At 44.8% G+C, this 17689-nt stretch overlaps 1 protein-coding gene across 1 annotated transcript; it reads right to left on the bottom strand.

Moving 5' to 3' along the window:
• Positions 1–769: 769 nt before the first annotated feature.
• Positions 770–14426, bottom strand: TTLL10 (tubulin tyrosine ligase like 10). Its single transcript, XM_030507987.1, has 10 exons — positions 14406–14426; positions 13252–13405; positions 12182–12302; positions 11490–11575; positions 11110–11281; positions 9060–9231; positions 7291–7431; positions 5947–6063; positions 1354–1447; positions 770–1171 (listed from the first exon to the last, which is right to left on the bottom strand). The coding sequence occupies exons 1-10, from the start codon at positions 14424–14426 to the stop codon at positions 945–947; spliced, it is 1305 nt and encodes a 434-aa protein (XP_030363847.1). The 3' UTR covers positions 770–944.
• Positions 14427–17689: the final 3263 nt, after the last annotated feature.

Here is a 17689-nt window from a genome sequence, read left to right as displayed (position 1 = left end):
GGAAGGTGTCCCTGCCTGTGGCAGGGGGGTGGAACTGAATGAGCTTTAAGCTCCCTTCCAACCCAAACCACTCTGTGATGCTATGGTTCCTACTCAGTACTACATATATGTAGTGAGGTTCAGTGTGGGCTCATGGAATGCATGGCTGTGCTGAGTCCTGGGTGGATTTCTGCAATCTATATGGAATCCTTAGAGCAGAACCACCTGGGCTAAGTACTGTAAAATTAGCTTGTACCCACTAACTACAAACAACGATGTGAACTTTTGGGGACATCAGAAATCAGTAGCTCTTAAGGGTAGATGCTGCCCCCAAACTGAAGTTGTTGGGCACAGCCAAGGTACAGTGTTGTCCAAGAGTCTGTGCCATGCTAGACATCAAGGAGTGGATGGGTGAAAAAGGGGAAACTTTAGCAGAACTGTTAGTAAGTAACATTAGGGAGGGCGGAGAAGATGAGCTGGCTTTCCAGCTGACTTTCCCTTCAGGAACCTGGGCATAAATAGGACATAGGCAAAGGCTTTGGGAGACTCATTGTGGTGCTGCCTGTGAATTCCCCAGGGGACAGGGAATTCAATGCGTGTTTCGCTGTTATATAGGTGTTTTCAATGGCAGTGTAATCCTGCCATCTTGTGACCCTTGTGGATGTTGCAGCGCGTAGCTTGTGCGACAGAGTCTTGATCTCTGTAACTAAGAGGAAATTGAGGTTTTCCCACTGAGGTTAATACCTCTTTATCTACATAAGGTGAAAAGGAGCTGGACATGCACAGCACATTCAAGTTCAGCTTTTATTTTCGTTTTGTATCTTCTGAACCTGTGAAAACCCTTTTGCTCTGCAATAGCTCAGGACGGGGTTTCTGTGACAGTTGAAAAACCACATGTGTGCTGTAGTCAGGACAGCGTGTTGATGATGTTTCTTTCTGGCCAACAAGGCAACCTTTCTCCTAGTTCAACCAGGCTTCTTGGGAGAGTTCTCCAGCACTTTGGCCAGGCTGGCACTGTCTGTGTGTGGCCGCATGTATTGGCCCTTATGCAAGTCACTTTGGAGCTTCAAGGGTTGTTTTTGGCCAAGGTCTGCATCATCCTCGTGATAGAGAAGCACAAAATGACAGAGCGTCTCTAAAGGCAAAATCCTGTGGCCTTTGAGGCACTTGTTGAAAATCTCAAGGACCAAATCTGGAAAAGAAGATGCAGTTATGGGATGGTCTGAGCACTCTGATGCTAAAATACGCCCAAGCCACCATGTGTAAGCACGGAGCAGCTGTGTGTCAGGGAAGAATGAAAGGTGCAGAGGGGAAGAGGTTTCCAGCCTGTGATCTGTGGACTATAACTATTAAGACTGTGACTTGTTCACTTACCAAGACTCTCATAGACTATAGCTGGGATGATGTCTTTCAAGACTTCACAGTTGGTGTGTAGTGCTGGGTTTGCATTCATCTCCAGAAGCCAGACCTAGGAAAGATGAATGCCAGTTAGGACACTGGGCTGGATCTCCTTAGGGGCAGAGCAATGCCCTCTGGATGACTCAGTGACCACCTGGAGAGGTAGGAGCACTAATAAGTCCCAACAAAACCCCGAACATAGAATGCAAGCAGGGCAGAATGGATGAATGAAACAAAATCCCATCTTTGCATTCATTTACTTACTTGAGTACAACCCTGCACATTGTTCTGTGTCTCCAACTGATGCTCTTTAGATTAAACTCTTGCTCTGTAGGAGTGTAAAGGCACTTGTGTTTCTTAACATACCATAACAGTTTGTAGTTGAGTTGTTTGGATACCATGAAATAGAGTTATAAGGAATATAGGTCTCATTTTGATTTAAGGTGGGCATGGGATCAAACCTGAGCAAACGTGGTACTGAGTTTTCAGTGAACCCTTGGCTTGATTTCCTGGCTTTAGTTTCGAGTAGAAGCCACTTCAGGCACTAATTTTACATATCTATACTAGTGCCATCTCCAGTTCTCTTTGAAATGCCAAGGGCTGAAGCTACAAGCCACAGAATATGATGTCCACTTACAAGCCTGTGTGAAACCAAACAACTCACTTGCATGTAATTCATTTACTGTTTCTTTTCCTTATAGCAAGAGAAACTGTTCACTTCCTGCCTCCACCATATGGTGCTGCATCCTGTATGTAACACATGCAGGAACTATTCAGTGTTTTGTAAGGGAGGATATTTGATCATGTAACAGCTCCAGGAGGATTTTTCTCTCTTTAATTGATTTAAAATATAATTGAAAAGGTTGGTTGTGTGTTTGCTGCAGCAGCAGTGAGATTGCTTTGGCAACGTGATGGCCTTCACTTTGGCCCTTTATTTTGCCAAGAATAAAATACAACAATAATCTTCACTTCTTTGAAATCCTTCATTAAAAGACTGGCAAGTGAAGGCAGTGACATGTCTTTGTTGGTGGTTTGATTTTCCAGAGGAGAACTGGAGCTGCTGCTGACAAAACCCTGCTTTGCAGATGCCAACAGAGGGCACCGAAGTTGCACGCATTTTTCTTGGCAAACCTATTCTCAGTAAGTGTTCTTTTTCCTCTTAAAAGATTTTGTGCTAACAGACAAACTCAATGAACCTTCATAATTGTCTTGATTAGGGTTTGGTTTCTTCTCCTTCAAAACAAATACAACTGACAGGAGGAAGAAAGCTCTCTGTGATATCTGTCACACTGTTCATTTTCTACATTCCCTATTACTGTATTGTCTGAATGTCTCACAGTTTGGGAATGCTCTTAACCTCTCCACAACCAAGGCAAGTTACTAAATGCCCATTGTTCTATTCTAGGAAAAGCAGAGAGAATAAGGCCAAGATTCACCACATCTATGTGAATATCCATAACTTCCATGGGAATTTCATGTAAATGAAATTCCTGTGCTTCTTCCTACATCTGCCATGCAGGTGCCTTGCTTGGAATTTCCTAGCAAACATATGATAAAGAAAGGAAACTGAAACCTGGAATTGTCTGTCCTTGACTTCTTAAGCATGGATCTTTTTCTTTAGGCTTTTCAAATGATGAGAACAATAATGAGTGCCCTGTGGCTCTGGTCGGAAGTGCTGCTCGGGATGTTTCTAAGGGATGAAGAGGTTACTGCTCCCTGCAGCCTGCCACTGCAACGTGTTCTGTCACATCAAACTTGCTCTGTCAAGACATCACAGGCTTAAAAACTTTAAACAGGATTTGTCCAAAGGTTCTTGAACAACAGGCTAACTGCAGCCAGGTCCTGCATTACACCAGGGTCTGGGGGCTTGTTTCTTATTCTTTGTATAGTGCTAGATGCAGTGTTACTTTTTGTTTCCATCTAGTTTCTTACTGTTGTAGTCTCATTGCTGTAGAATCAGCCTTACAGCAGCAGTTCAGTCTTTCAAAGGAGCACTGCATGATGAGATGAGGTTCATGCTAATCGGCAGCATAAGACATGTCAAGGGTCCTTCCCTGCTGACATGGGCAGAGGCAAGACTTGGTGTGCAGGAAATGCATGATTGAGACAGAGTTTTGTTTTGTTTCTGATTGGAAAAACCCATTTAGTTCATTTAATCCTGTGGGTCTTCACTAAGGTGGAGGCTAAACATGCTACTGGGGTGCCAGGGAGGGAGAGAGCATTGGTCCATGCTCCCAGAGGTTACAAGTGACTTGAGAGCCAAAACTCAATGGGAATGTATACAACTCTACCAGAACTTGTTCTTAGAGAGGATGGCTGTAACATGCTTCAAAGCCCAAAGTCCACAGTCTTGTTCTGCATTTGTGTAGCAGGAGGTGTCCGGGGAGCCTGGCCTCTGCCTGGAGCTTTAAGCAGCACTGAAATAGCAGTCAGAAATGGGAATAAAATAGCTTGTCCCATGTCCTGCGTGGAAATAGCTGAAGCCACATGCACAGTCACAATCCAAGCTCTGGAAAGGCTACTCAGATGTTGCTGACCCAGCAAGGGACCTGCTCAGCGATAGTGGAGACCACAGGCTGAGGCTGTGGGTTCTCTTTTCCACAGTCTTAAGAAGCTTTTATCAGCTTTTTCTACCATCATGACCTGGGGTGGACACAGCCAAGTGTACAGTATCCACATGGTACCTCAGACTCTGGAGGTGAATGAAAAGCTCTGTCACTCAAATCAAAGGAACCGTCCCTGCTGTAACTGGGGATTTGAGTGTTATCTTCATTTGGGTACACCTCTGACAAATTGGCAAATAGCTTATCTGTGTTCAGTCTGTTCTCTGCTGATAAAGAGCTGAATCCCTTTATGGCTGATAAAAAACTTACACATCTGCCTTCCCAGCATACCTCTGGAGAGAAGCCCTTCTGCATGGCTGATGCAGTGCTTCCTGAGAGCGGGTTCCTTGAGCATTTCAATGTCACTGTCCTAAGCTGTGCAGTGACTTAAGCATTTACAAGGCAGCACAAGGAAGCTTCAGAAAACAGTAGGAAAAAAGCCAACAACAGCAAAGCCCCATCCATTACCTCAGCTCCCTCTCCTCCTAAAGCACTTCATTCTCTTCTCAGCTTACATATGAATATGCAAAGCTCTACAGAACGCTGTGGTTTCTCATCAGGGCCTGCTGTCATAGCCTATGCTTCTAAGAAGTCTGAGGGAGGAAAAACACCTTCCAGAATCAGGATGCTGCAGGGCCTTCAAGAATTACTAGGAATGATGCTGGGGGTATTTGTATCTCAGACAAATAAGGAAGAGGGAAATGCATGATGAGCTGTAGGACTGAACGTGTAAGACCATGTTAAATCAGCATAAAGGGAGAATAAGGCTATTTTTACGTTGCTGTCTCTCAAAGGGAAGTTCCAGGTTCCAGCTGACTCTGTCTCCACTAAGTGTCCAGAAATCCTCATCGTTCTAGTAGGTAATATACGTGGAGAAACAGATTCTATTTACCTCTTCATATGTGAAATACATGGGGACATAATAGTCTTTAAACGCTGAAGCTTTTAAGGAGCCAGGTAGGAATTACCACAATAGAGTGATACTGGATCTTCTATTCTACTTAAAGTTTACACAGCCAGGGCTTTGCATGCCAACCTTGCAAAAGACAATTCCCCCTGAAATCTGAGAAGCACCAGTTTCTGTGTCTTTGCCATCTACCCTCCCTTGCCATTGACTTCCTGTACAAAGCAGTCTATTGTTCAGGTGCCTTACCCACTGCTGCATACATTAATTCCGTTCTTTCATAGGGTTTGCTGTTCCCACTGCCCTTTGCTGGAATATGTTTGAGTTCCTTTCTGCTTTAGCAACAGCAGAATCTGCCAGATGGCTTTCTGTTATGTTTAGGCCAGGTGGTTTTAAAGGACTGTGCTGCATTGAAAACACCTCAATTGCTTTATTTAACATTTCCTTTTCCCTTTCTTCTGGCTCTTCTTGTCTGTGTTTTACTCGCTCCTTACAAGTTTGAGTTGTAATTCTAGCAGATTTTATAGACTCGGTGGCCTGACCTATAGCTAAAGGTGGACATGGAGATGCTGATGCTGACATCTGAATCAATAATGATTGATTCTTCAGCATGGGGAGGGCGAGTTCTTCAATGCCTTTGATGGATACTCAGCTAGTGTAAATGAGTGTACTTGATGTGATGATAGAGGCATTACACACTGATTTATGCTGGCTGATCACCTGGCGTGTTCTGGAGAAAGAAGAAACTGGGTGGGCACGAAGATTTCAATACTTTTCATTATGAACTGCACTTTGCTGTGAAAATAATGCACACAACAGCTTTACCTGCAGTGAAAAGTGTTCTTCCCATCCTGAGCAGTTAATGCCAGGGTTTCTCTGTGCAGTGAACGTGCAGGTGCCGTGTCTTGATGCTGGGCAATGGAACTGGAGAGAAAAATGAATCCTGCACTTGACGCTGACTGATTCGAAACTCAATTCCTAGCACCAGAGCCTGTGTTAACTGTGCTATATTGCATATCTGGCCAAAATCATACTTAGTATTACAATATATTGTGTTCATACCTTAAAGTTTTCATCAATTAGAAAGTCACAACCGAGGAGATCGAAGTAGCCCAGTTTGCGATCCAGTTTGTGCTTGGCTGCCAGGAAGCACTGCAAAATGATCTGCTTCATCCTTTTCTGAAATGCAAGACAGGGAAAGGTGGTAACTGATCATTGAGAAGGAGTCAGTGTAAGTCAGAGGTGTCCTTTTGGTTAAGGGACATTTTTCCTTCCCCTGCTTCCTGCAGAGCTTCTCTCGAGACTTGGAAGGATGCTGCATTTTGAGTGGATTGAAACTCCCTCTTGAACTTGGTTCTCCAGATTGCTGCAGTGGTGCATGAAGGAATCTCAGCCCTTGTCCCTTACTCAGAGCAAGCTGTCTGTCTAATGTTTAACAGTGTTCTTCATTTACTCCTAGGGGGCACCTGGATGTGAGCTGAACACAGCCATTTCTGACAGTGGTGGCTCAGAACTCCCTCACAGCCGTGCTGGACATCGTGTTTTGAGAAGCCAGGTGAGTCACTGCAACTTGCAGTAGGGGCTGCTAAGCTTCACTCAGTTTGGAGTTGAAATTCACAGTGGGGAATTGCTGAGTGAAGAGAGATACCATCAAATTGGCTGAAAAGTTTCTGATCCCCTGAGAAATTTGGCAAATTCAACTGCATTCGCTTCTGAGCCTTTTTTCTGAACAAAATATTTTAACAAGGCTTTTAGCTTTTGAATTTTCTTTGTATTTGGCTTTAAACTACCATATTCCCAAAGTTAAGCTGAGAAGGCTGTCTCCTCTGTCCTTTTCCCCCAGCAAGTCATGTAGGGAACTGATGCATCATTAAACTCAGGCTGATGAAGTCTCACGGACTCAGATAATTTCTTCAGTGAGACAGGAAGATGGTCAGAAATCAAGCCAGTCTAGTCTTCTAATCTCTCCTCCATGCTAGAGAAGATCTAAGGCCCTGACATGATTTTCATGGGGCAAAATCAGACAAAGTGAATGGTGAGACCAAGTTAGACAGGAAAGAGACCACTCAAAGTCTAGTCCCTTTCCAGACTAAGACCTGCCAGGCTGGAGAGCTCTATGATATGTACTTGATGTGTTAATGCAGGACCACAGCATTGACCAGGAACATGAAGACCATAATAGCATTTTTATAGCTAACATTTACAATCACGCTCTTTTTCTCAGCTGTTTGTTATTAAAATTAAACTCTGGGTCTTCACTTCTGTGTTTAGCACCTGCAGATAAATGGGTACCATGGGACCATCAATACCTTCTCGCTCAGTGTATGCGTTTCCTTGGGGGAAGTGATGTGTCTTCCTGCTATTCCTGTCACCCTAATGAGGCAGATGAGCACACCATCCACTTACAGTAAACACAGTGAAAACCCAGTCTTTGGGGAGCCCTTTGGGCTTTCTGAACTTCTCATTAACGTAGCTGTTGAAATGCTCCATCCGCCAAATGGTCTCGTCTTTCAGCTGGCTGTACAGGGAGTTCTTCTTCTGCATGTACTGAGAGGTGGGGAAACACAGCAAAGGGAGGATTAGATTTCTGGCAGCGAAGAGTAACTGCCTTGCACGGCAGGCATCCAACTACCCTGAGCTGTTCCAGGCATCTGGAGTTGGGATGAACCCCAGGATCAAGCCGTGGAGGTGGAGGGAATAGGGCCCCTCACTAGCCCAGTGAAAGCTGAGCCAGTGTCCTGGCTCCCCTTGTACAACACTGCCACAGGCAGAAATGTGCCTGACCCACGTTGGATGCTGTAGTGACAATTACCCAAGGTCAAAGCACTGTTGTGTGACAGGGAGAGGTGCTTTCAAGTCACAGACATGATATTCTTTGGACTAAATCCAGTTCCAGTGCCTGGAAGTCTCCTACATCTGGGAGAGATGTATGGATGTATCCCCAGAGGGAACCAAGGTGAGGGCTTCTCTCTTCTGTTCATTAATCCCTTTTGTCAGCTGGAGTTAAGCCTTTCAAAAGTCTTTTTGCTTCCCAGCTCCATCTGTGGGACCTTTACTGTGAGGCTGCAAAGCTTCTGGTTAGTGATGTGTCTCTTGCCTCTTGTCTTTTGGAAAGACACTAGGAAAATGGCTGATTCCGGGTGGGATGACAGGGCAGGAAGGGAAGGAGAGCAGAATCAGGTGTCATTTGAAGAAGTCTGGCCTATTACCAGCTGCTCCTGCAAATTTCCTTTCCCTCCTCCCAGCAGGAACCCAGATAATTTGTGTTCTGCTAATAAGCACCTGTCCTCTGTTTAATATCACTTGTGCCCTGGGATCCTACCCCAGCACCTGAATTCCCATAGGGATAGCTCTGTAGCTGAGCAAACAAACTATTCCAGGAAAACAAGTGGCACACTGATAATAGCATATATTGCAGGAAGCAGCTATTATCTGCTGTCCTGCACTGCACTTCTACAGGAACAGTGAAACTCCAACTGAAGTGGGCTTGTCTGGTGCCTCCCTAATGTGTATTTTGCTAGCTCTCAGAACACAGCATGATTCTGGGAGGACAGAAGGGCTTTAAAAGCAAACTGTTTTCTTCCTCCTTTTAATTCTCTTTCATCAGCATTAATTCTAACAGCTGACAGGCTTCATTTGAAGTAAAAACTGAGGTAGATCTGAGCAAGGAAGGCTTCAGTTTTGTATGGGGGTAAATGCCAGAACAGTTTTATTCTGTTACAGCTCACATTTGAGAAGGAGGACAAAGCAAAGATGAAGGTTTAAGAATGATGGCTCTCGAAGAACACATCTGCATCTTACATCATTATGATTATTGTATTTCAGCACAATGGGATCAGCAAGATTAAGGCTCCTTTGAGCTAGGTAGTGAAATCAAAGGCTTCTTGCCCTAAGAAGCTTATGGTCTGCAGATAAATGAGAGAATAATGGCAGGAAAAAGAAGTCTAGAGAGACAAAGCGTCAGGTAAGCAGGGAGCTGGTCCATGGCAGAGACAGAACCTGCTCTGTTAAGGCTTCTGTTCTGCCCTGTTGCTGTGCCTGACCCTAAGGCAAAGTGCATTTCCTGGCTGCAGGGATTTTGCATGCATGAAACCCTTATATTTAGCCTTTCAAAAGTCCTTTGTGCTTCCCAACCACACCCTCCCCTGCTGCTGAGCTGAGTGACCTCAGCTTACCTGGTTGGTCAGATGAACAGTCAGATCATCAGAAGCAGCATCATAGTTGACACAGGTCAGCCTGACATAACCCTGGGCAAAGAATAACACGTATGGAGCCGTGCAGGCAATGAGGAGGTAAGAGCGGACATCAAACTTCTTCCCTTCCAGGAGCAGAGGCTGCTGAATGTACCTGTGAGAGCAGTATTTCAACACGAGTCACAGCAGGCAGCTGTAATCCCTGACACCTCGGAGCTCACACAAACCCACAGCCAGTCCACTCACCCCCGAAAATTAATCTCTTTGTCCCTGTCTCCCCGGTTTTAAGGAGAATGGCAGCAGAGGGCGCTTGTAGGAGAGGATTGAAATGCCAGCAGCAGCTTCTTGTAAGAGGAACAGAAGCTGTGCCGAGTTCAGGAGCAGGAGGTAATTAAAGATTTACTAATATTTACTGGAGAATATACAAAGTTTATGTTTGAACACAAAGAGACCTTCATACAGCACCACTGCTTTTATTGCCAGAGTGATGTAATCTGGGAATTGCTTCCCTTTATCATCAAAGGTTGCTGCTGGTTGCCTACAGAAATAACAAGGATATGCTGTTAAAACATTGCTAGCAACAGTTTTCAAAGGTGTATGGAGCCCCTTCCTTCAGAGCATAAGCCATTCCTCACTACTAGAAATCAAGATGAGATCTAAAATAGGGTCCAACCACTTTCTCCCTTGGCATTCGTCCATGTCAAAGCCCACGTTTTGGTCTAACTGAGGCCCTTGGTCTGATTTTGTCAGGCAGATGTTGCAGATAGCTGCTGCATAAACACAGTCCAGCCTGTAAAAATCATCATTTCACAAATCTCTCTTACCCTTTGCAATGAAGCCAACCATTCCTTTGTTACAAAAAGACATGTGTGGATGAATGTAAGCAGAGAACATGGCTTGCTTTGGCCAGGGAAACCCTTGGAAAGGTTGCTGTGTGCTGTGTTCTCTTGCAAGATAAGGATGCCAAGCCAGGAGAGCAGAATGTCGGGGATATGGCACAGGGTCAGTGTAAGGAACTGGTATCACCACTTCGCCAGGACATGCAGTGATCACTCCATAGCAAAAAGTGCTTTTGCCATGCCAATACTACAGTGTTGTCATCAATCACATTGTCTTTGCTGGCATGTCATGACAATGCCATGCATGGCTGGGCACCATGAAGTTTAGAGAGCCCTGCATGCCTAGCTGTGCACACCAAAGGCAGCATCAAAGGCAGCATCAGCTCCTGGGATAATTGATGAAAACACCTTTTTGCATTCCTCTTTGAAAGTTTTATTCACTCATCTCAAAGCAGTGAGGTGATTTCATTATAATGCATTCCTCAGCTGAGGGAGGGACACTGAGGCAAAGGGAAATGAAGTTAACAGAACACAAGTAATGTTCAGTAGCTGAAACTCTCCTTGTGACTTCTGCTGCCTTATTTTTCCCTTCCTGTTCCTGCTGCTGTTCTCTACAAAACGTTCTAGTAGTGGCTTGCGGGGTATATATTGTGCAAAGAAGGACCTGCACAATTCATTTATGCAAGGACTGAAATATAATACAACCCCAACCCAAAACGTTAGCGACTGGTAGCTTCTGCCTATTGATTGAGGTCTAGACTTTTGCAGCATTGAAGCAGAGTTAAGAAGGTATTTGGGAGGCTTTATTATACTGCGTGGAAGAGATACTGCAGCTGTACCATTTGTAAAATGCCAGCTTTGTATAAGAAGCTGGGATTATATCTCATTTAAATTGCTTTCCACAAGGCTTTATGTATAGACCTCCTGTCCAGACCCATAGCATCTGGCCTTTTGAAGCCATTCTTAAACTTCCAGACAAAGGTAAACTCCAGTCTTTCTGATGACAAAGATCTACCTTGAAATGACTGAAGTGCAGATGCAAGACAGAGAAATAGCCTCTATTCCACAGAATGAAATCTCAAGGGCTGAGGAGATGTGGTGTAACCACATGAAATACCTATGGAACAATCCAGCTCTCTGAGGCTCAATCAAGCACACTACTCACACGTGACTTTCCAGGTTTCAGTCTCTACCTTTGCACTATTCGTGCCTGGGGAGCCCTGTACAGCACCCTCTTACTGAGCAGGTATTCCTCAGCCCTGTGGAACTTGGCTTGGAGGGTGTTGACAGCAGCTGGATTTTTAAGCAGGAAAATTCCTCGACCTTGGTTAGAGCAGCTTGGTTTGCAGATCCAAATCTGTTCATCTGCAGAGAGAAGGAGTCTGTTACAGTAATGTGTGTGGCATGAAACACTGAGGTGCCCAGTGGTGGGCTCTGAGAACCACTCACATGAACATATGTGTATATATGTACATATAGACATCAATTATTACTACTGGGTATACTTCTATGAGTGTTTCAGAGGATCATGTAGGTATTTACATCGATTGCCACCATGATAAAGACAATTCACCTTTGCAAAGGGCAAAAAAGGCATTTCTCTCATTTTTTAAGTCCAGGCGAAAAGATTCGGGGAAGAATTCTTCCATCTTCAGTAACCTGTGGGAGAATCAAACACAAGTTGAAATCCCTATCCAGAACAGTCATGCCCCTGTTGCTTTCAGAGAGGATGGGGGTTTTTTCCTGCTTGTGGACACTTGTGTGTTTGTTGTATGTTTTTCCACAGCTCCTCATTCCATCAGCTTTTAAGAAGATATTTTATCCTTAAGACATTCTTCATGTGGTCAGTGTCTGGAAAACCAGTTGAAGTGGCTGCAGTGACCATGGTGCAGGATTGCCAGTTGGGTTTCTTGGTAGGTCAAAAATAAAGGAGCAGAAATGGCAATATGCTTGTTTTCTATTTACAGTGGCCATGGCCACAAAGTTGAGGTCTTTCCAGTAGGACCCAAACCAGGGGAATTACTATGACACTTGTCTTTGGGCACTCCCACAGCTCCAGACATAGAGAAAGAAGAAATTCAGTCTCTGATGTATGTACTTGTGGCAAAAAAAGTGATTTTTCTAGAAGATGAGAAATAAACCCCCATATACTTTATACCCTCCCTTTACTGTTACACATCCAGGAAAAAATGGTCCTTTGTTTATGTGCTCTCCCTTTCTGTTGGCATGTTTCTGGTCGAGGTTCAAAGAGGTGAGAGTTCTTACTTGGAATTGGGGTTCCTGCTGCTGGTGTTCATCACCCGCTCTTGCTCCCTCAGGCAGCACAAAAGCCCTATCTTGCTGGTGAGGACTCCGTTGTTGGGAATCTGGTAGAGAAGCTGTTCACCTGTATGAGAAGAAACATAAACCTTGTCCCATGCTGCACAATCTGGAGGATGAAGCTGACTTTGTCACTGTCGCTTTAAGGCAACACACAGAGCAGTGAAAACACTTGCTGTATGTTTCTGTCCAACCTTGTAGCAGAACAAACAGACCTGATGGGGCATCATGAAACAGTGCATCCCTTGCTCACTCAAAGGTGCCACTGCTGCCACAGCATTCCAGCTGCAGAATTGCACTGAAACATACCCCTTCTGCACTGCCAACTGCTGTCATGGGGCAGCCTGACAAACAGCCACCAAAAGAGCTGGCAGGAAGGAAAAGGGAAAGGTGCTGCTGCATATGGAGTGGCAGGGCAGTGATACGACTCTCTCTACCACAGGGAAGCCTACAGCAATGTGCTGTGATGCTCAGGCTTGCCAGGGCACAGGTCTTGACCAGCTCCCAGGAGTAAAAGAATTGCCCCAGGGGCTGTGCTTAGGGAGTTTGTGTTTGTTATGTAAAGTAGTGCTCTGAGGGTGCCAGCCAGAAGTGTTGCTTTGGGAGACCTTGGCTTTATGCTTTTCTGGTGGGAAAGCTGGGAAGTCAGGATGCTCCCATCAAACTAAAGGTAAAGAGCAATTCAACAAGCCCATTTGCAGCCTGTGCTCCAATCCAAGGAGGGAGAACTGTGTTTCTAACACAGCCTTGAAGGTTTATGTTCAAATCTCTACTTCTCATTTCACTCTCCTTAGTTCATTTCAATGGTATCCTTTCTCCCAAAGCTGTTTTCTCGTCTAACCCTTTAATCACCATGGCAATCCAGCTCTGCTATCCCCTCCAGAGTCTGTCAAGAAGTCGAGGTTCCCTGTTTCTCCTACCCCCAGGTGACCTCCTTTGCCCTGGGAATCCCAACTCCAGCATTCCCAAGTTTTTCCCACCACCCTCTCCCGCTCAGGGCCCACAGGCACCTCTACCTTCTTTGAAATGGTAATAGGTCTCCTGGCACTTGATTTCACACCATTTCAGTGCATAATCCTCTCGTGTGTTGTCATAGATACGCTGCCAGCCTCTGCGCTGGCAATAGATGCTCACGCTGCATAAGGAAAACAAAACAGAAAAGGAGCCTCCCTTCTAATAACAAATACTTACTTAGCTCATATCCCTTGAACTCCCAATAATTTTCCCTGGCAGCCTGACCTAACATGCCCAGGAGGCCCTGAGTGGGGGATAAGGTGGGAAGCATTCATTAGAACTGCTGCTAGTGGACCTGCTGCTCTGAACTTGAGAGGGGGATCCTATTAACTGAAGATGCTAAAGAACATTATGATTCAGCAGCTCTAACGAGAACTTGTACCATTTCAGCAGGGTTTTTCCAATTAGGATGCAGCTGGTACTCATGGAATAGCAATGTTCAAGGTCCAGTCTTAATAAGGAGCTTCTCTGCTGAGGAATATAGGGAGACATGGCAAGTAGCCGTAGAAAAAGCTGTTTGTAGGCAAAACTATGGAAACATAGCAAAGGAAGTGCTGTTTGCAGCAGAGATTGTGGTGCTCGCTGGTGACAACATCTAGAGAAGAATGCCAACATGCTGGAAAGAGCTCAGAAAGGAACGAATGGAACTTCTGACAGTTTTTCTTGGGCAGGAATCTCTTTATTTTTTGCTTGTTCTGCATTTAGCACAACAGAATGTTGATCAACAACAGTGGTTGCTAGCTCTCGTGGTGAGGCTAGCAGCTTTCCTACATGGTGTAGCTAAGTGATTTCTGCACAGCCCAAACAGAGAAACTTTCATAAAACAAATAGAAGCATTTCATTCCTTTGCAAAGATACAGTTAGCTACTTCACCACTAGTAGCCTTCCTGTGGATACTTTCTGTTTGATTTATCTTTAAACGGTCCCCAGGTTTACCACTCCAAAAAGATAGGAAATCAAAGGAAAATTATTTAAGGCCAATGGATAATGCTGCATCACTTCATATCTGGTCATACTACTGTTCATATGAGTCTGCTGAGAGGACCTACTTACAGCCCAGCTCCATTAGATCCACTGATATAAAAATATGGTCCTGGTCCCACTGGTACTTTTAGTATCTCTTCTTTTGGCTGTTTTTCTTGAGAGCTTGCCTTACCCTGTGTTCTGTTCTCATCATTCTTGGCTTTCTCAAGCTTCACTTGAAAAGTAGCTGCAAAATTGGAAATTGAGAAACTTCAGATGAGCTGGGATCTTCTCCGTAGAATCCATATCTAGAAAGACAGCTGGCACAGGAGAAGATACTGTAAGGTAACTGCTTCGGTTGGGTTTATAGCCCATTGCTGTAAAACCTAAGCTGCGCACAAATCATTCCAAATGGAAAGCTGGGGGTGGCTATGGCAGAGTCTGACAGACTGCAAGGTCTAAAGAGGTGTTGATGTACAAAGGGAAAAGAGCAAGAAGAGCCTCCTAAAAAGTGTTAGCCATACACTCTGCGCTGAAACAGATACTCTTTCAACTGTAAAGCCTGATGTGACAGCTCTGAGGTCCCCTGCCAGGCAGCCACAAAGTGGGGTGGCACGTGTGAACTGGATGACAATGACTGGAGAGATGGGAATGGGAAACACCCAGCTTCAAACTGCTAACTAATCAGGCTTGCAGTGGTTCTGTTGCTTATCCTCAGACCCCGGGGCTCAAAAGCTGGTGAATTTGTAGGGGATAATACTATTTTTTTAAGTATAAAGGTAATGGGATCTGCCTAACCAGTAAGTGCTGCTGGGTTATCTGTGGAGAATGTCAGAGCTTGTATCTAGCTTTAGCAGTTGTGAAGAACTTCCAACTTCTTGGCTTTCTAGGAATTACAAACTAAACCAAAACTTCCAACTCTTCCTCTGTCAAGTGTTTTTTCTGTATAACACATAGCAAAAACTTCACTTTTGCAAGGCAAAATGAGGCTCAGTGGCTTTCCCCCAGCATCCCCGTGCTTTGTCCATGTTTCAGGTCTCTGATGTTCTTCATACAGCACATTCAACTCTCTGGTGTGGTCTACAGTCAGGTTCTAAAGTAGCTGAAACAACTCAAACAACCATCTCACCCTGGCAGAGACACAGGCCCAGAGGTCTAACACTGTGCTTTATAGTGTATATTTGGGATATCGATAGCCACTGGCTCCAAATCTATGGAAAACATACAAAGGCTTAATACTTCCAGAAACTATGCCTCTGTTGTCTCTTCAACTTGGCCATGCACAAAACTTTCAGGAACAGTAAAGCCTGTGAATAGAAGGAAAAGTCCACTCTGTCCTTGTTCTGTTCCCATGGAATTAGGTGGTGGCAGGGAAGGAGGAGGCAGGAAGCAAGCAGATGACAACTGGATTTACCTACTCCTTGGACTGTTCTTTTATCGTTGTTGTAGTACCTCCTGTGGCTGCATGAGTAAAAACTTCCATCTCGATGACAAAACTCCTTTGCCATACGTGGAACAAAGGTATTGGACGCTGTTATCTCTCCTGTTTTACAAGCAGTTGTTTTGTGTCTTCGTTGCACTCCACCTATGAACACAGGTGCAGTGCATGGTGAACTCTGTGCCCAATTATTGGATTTCCCAGCAGGCTCCCACACCTGGTTCACTTTGCTTTGGAATAAAGGAAGTAGATTGCAAATTCTTTAAGGCAAGACTTGCTTTAAATTCCTGCTTCACATAATCCTTGGCACCAAAGGGTTCTATCACTAAAAGCCTCAGTGTTGTTACAAACTGCAGCATTATCAGTGCTGGACTCCTGCCTTGACGTTCCTCCTTAAATTAAAACCAAAACACACCAAAAGAACACACTAAACAACCAGTTCAGACAAGCCAGGGCACAGCATCCACGGTGGAGAGCCCTGCCTCAGCAATGTCTTGTAAAGCAACTGAAATGAGCTTTTTCCACAGTGAATATCCAGCTGCTGAGACTCCAACTGCTCATTGCAGGATGGTGGGACACTTGCACTGAGGAGGATCTCCAGCAGAGAGCAGTGCCTGGCTCTTGTGTCACTCTCCTTTTGCCATCACAGCACCAGACCAAGCAAAACCACACTGTCCTCCTCTAGAAGAGGCTTTCATCGGCGACTCAGTCAGCTTTTTTGGACAGGCAGTTTGAAAGCAGCTCAAAGGCAGATTAATGCATTATGCATAAGCATCAGGGAAATAAAAAGCCATGCAGGAAAGCAGTACAGCTCAGCTGCTTCCTAGACCCAGAGCATGCTATGAGAAGGTTGTACCACGAAGCAGTCCCACCCCTCCAGCTACTGGTATCTTCCACGAGCAACGCTGGTCTCTCCCCTCTGCCTTAACACGGGGTGTTAAAGTGCTGCTCTTGTTGTTCCTTGATATGGGAATGTAAATATTGATTTCTCTATTTTTAACATTTAATTGCTTCTTCCTAGATCCTGCGAGAGCTTTTGGCTCTTTTACCACTTCCCTCCTTGCCTGGATTGCTAAGAGATTAACCAATTTTAAACAGTCCCATTTATCCCAAGACATGGACACGTGAAATATCCTGCAGTGATTGAAGTGCTGGTAAGGTATTCTTCCATTAGTCTGAACACGTACTTGTCTCTCCCTCTCTTAATCTTTATACAGAGACCCATGGGGTGGGAGCCTTTTATCATCTTTTCTGTCTAATTATAGAATCTCCCAGTATTCAAGATGAACCTTCATTTCACTGAATCTTTTGACACATATTATTTAAGCAAGAGTCCTCTTAGTCTTCATTTGCTTGTGTGTTTTGCATCGAGGTAAGGAGAAACAGGGGTGCAGGGGGTATTCCTGTTGCCTGATTGCATAGATTTGAGGCAAGGGCCTTTTCCCTTGTTTATGTTCCCTTGTTGGGACTTGAGCTCTTAGGAAAGAACAGAGTGGTTTGGTTTGACCACCTTGTCACCAGAGAGGAGTGAATATTCCAGAGGCTGAGTTTGTGCATCTGAACTCAGCTCTGTGCTGTTTCTCTGTCCAAAAGGTGTTTGTGGTGGGGAGAGGGGAGAGCCTTCGGGGAAAGAGTCTTTAACTTGTCACAGGGACTAGCAGCATGGAATTAAACAGCACGATTCCCTTCCAGAGAGCCCCCACAGAGGTTATCTTCACACCGGGTGTCACCAGTGAATTACATTGCTTGACACAATCCTGAACTTGGCTCATTAATTTCTTTGGGAATTGCATGTTGGCAGCGTCTGTAAAGCAGCTCCTATCTCAGCTCTGCTTTCAGTGCACATGGGGATGATCACACTGGCAGGGAGATGCAGACTGCTTTGTGTCATTTGCTACCAAAGGGAAGAAAAGCAGAGCTTAAAAGACAGACCTTCCTTTTTCCGTGTAAAGGAAGGTTTAACAGAGTAGAAGCTGACTGATTTCCCTTGAATGCTGAGTTTAAATGGAGCTGAAATTTGCATTGAAGAACACTAAATG

The sequence above is a fragment of the Strigops habroptila genome, chromosome 16 (genome assembly GCF_004027225.2).
Source record: "Strigops habroptila isolate Jane chromosome 16, bStrHab1.2.pri, whole genome shotgun sequence".
Classification (NCBI taxonomy): domain Eukaryota; kingdom Metazoa; phylum Chordata; class Aves; order Psittaciformes; family Psittacidae; genus Strigops; species Strigops habroptila.
This window is presented reverse-complemented; position numbering and strand designations above follow the sequence as displayed.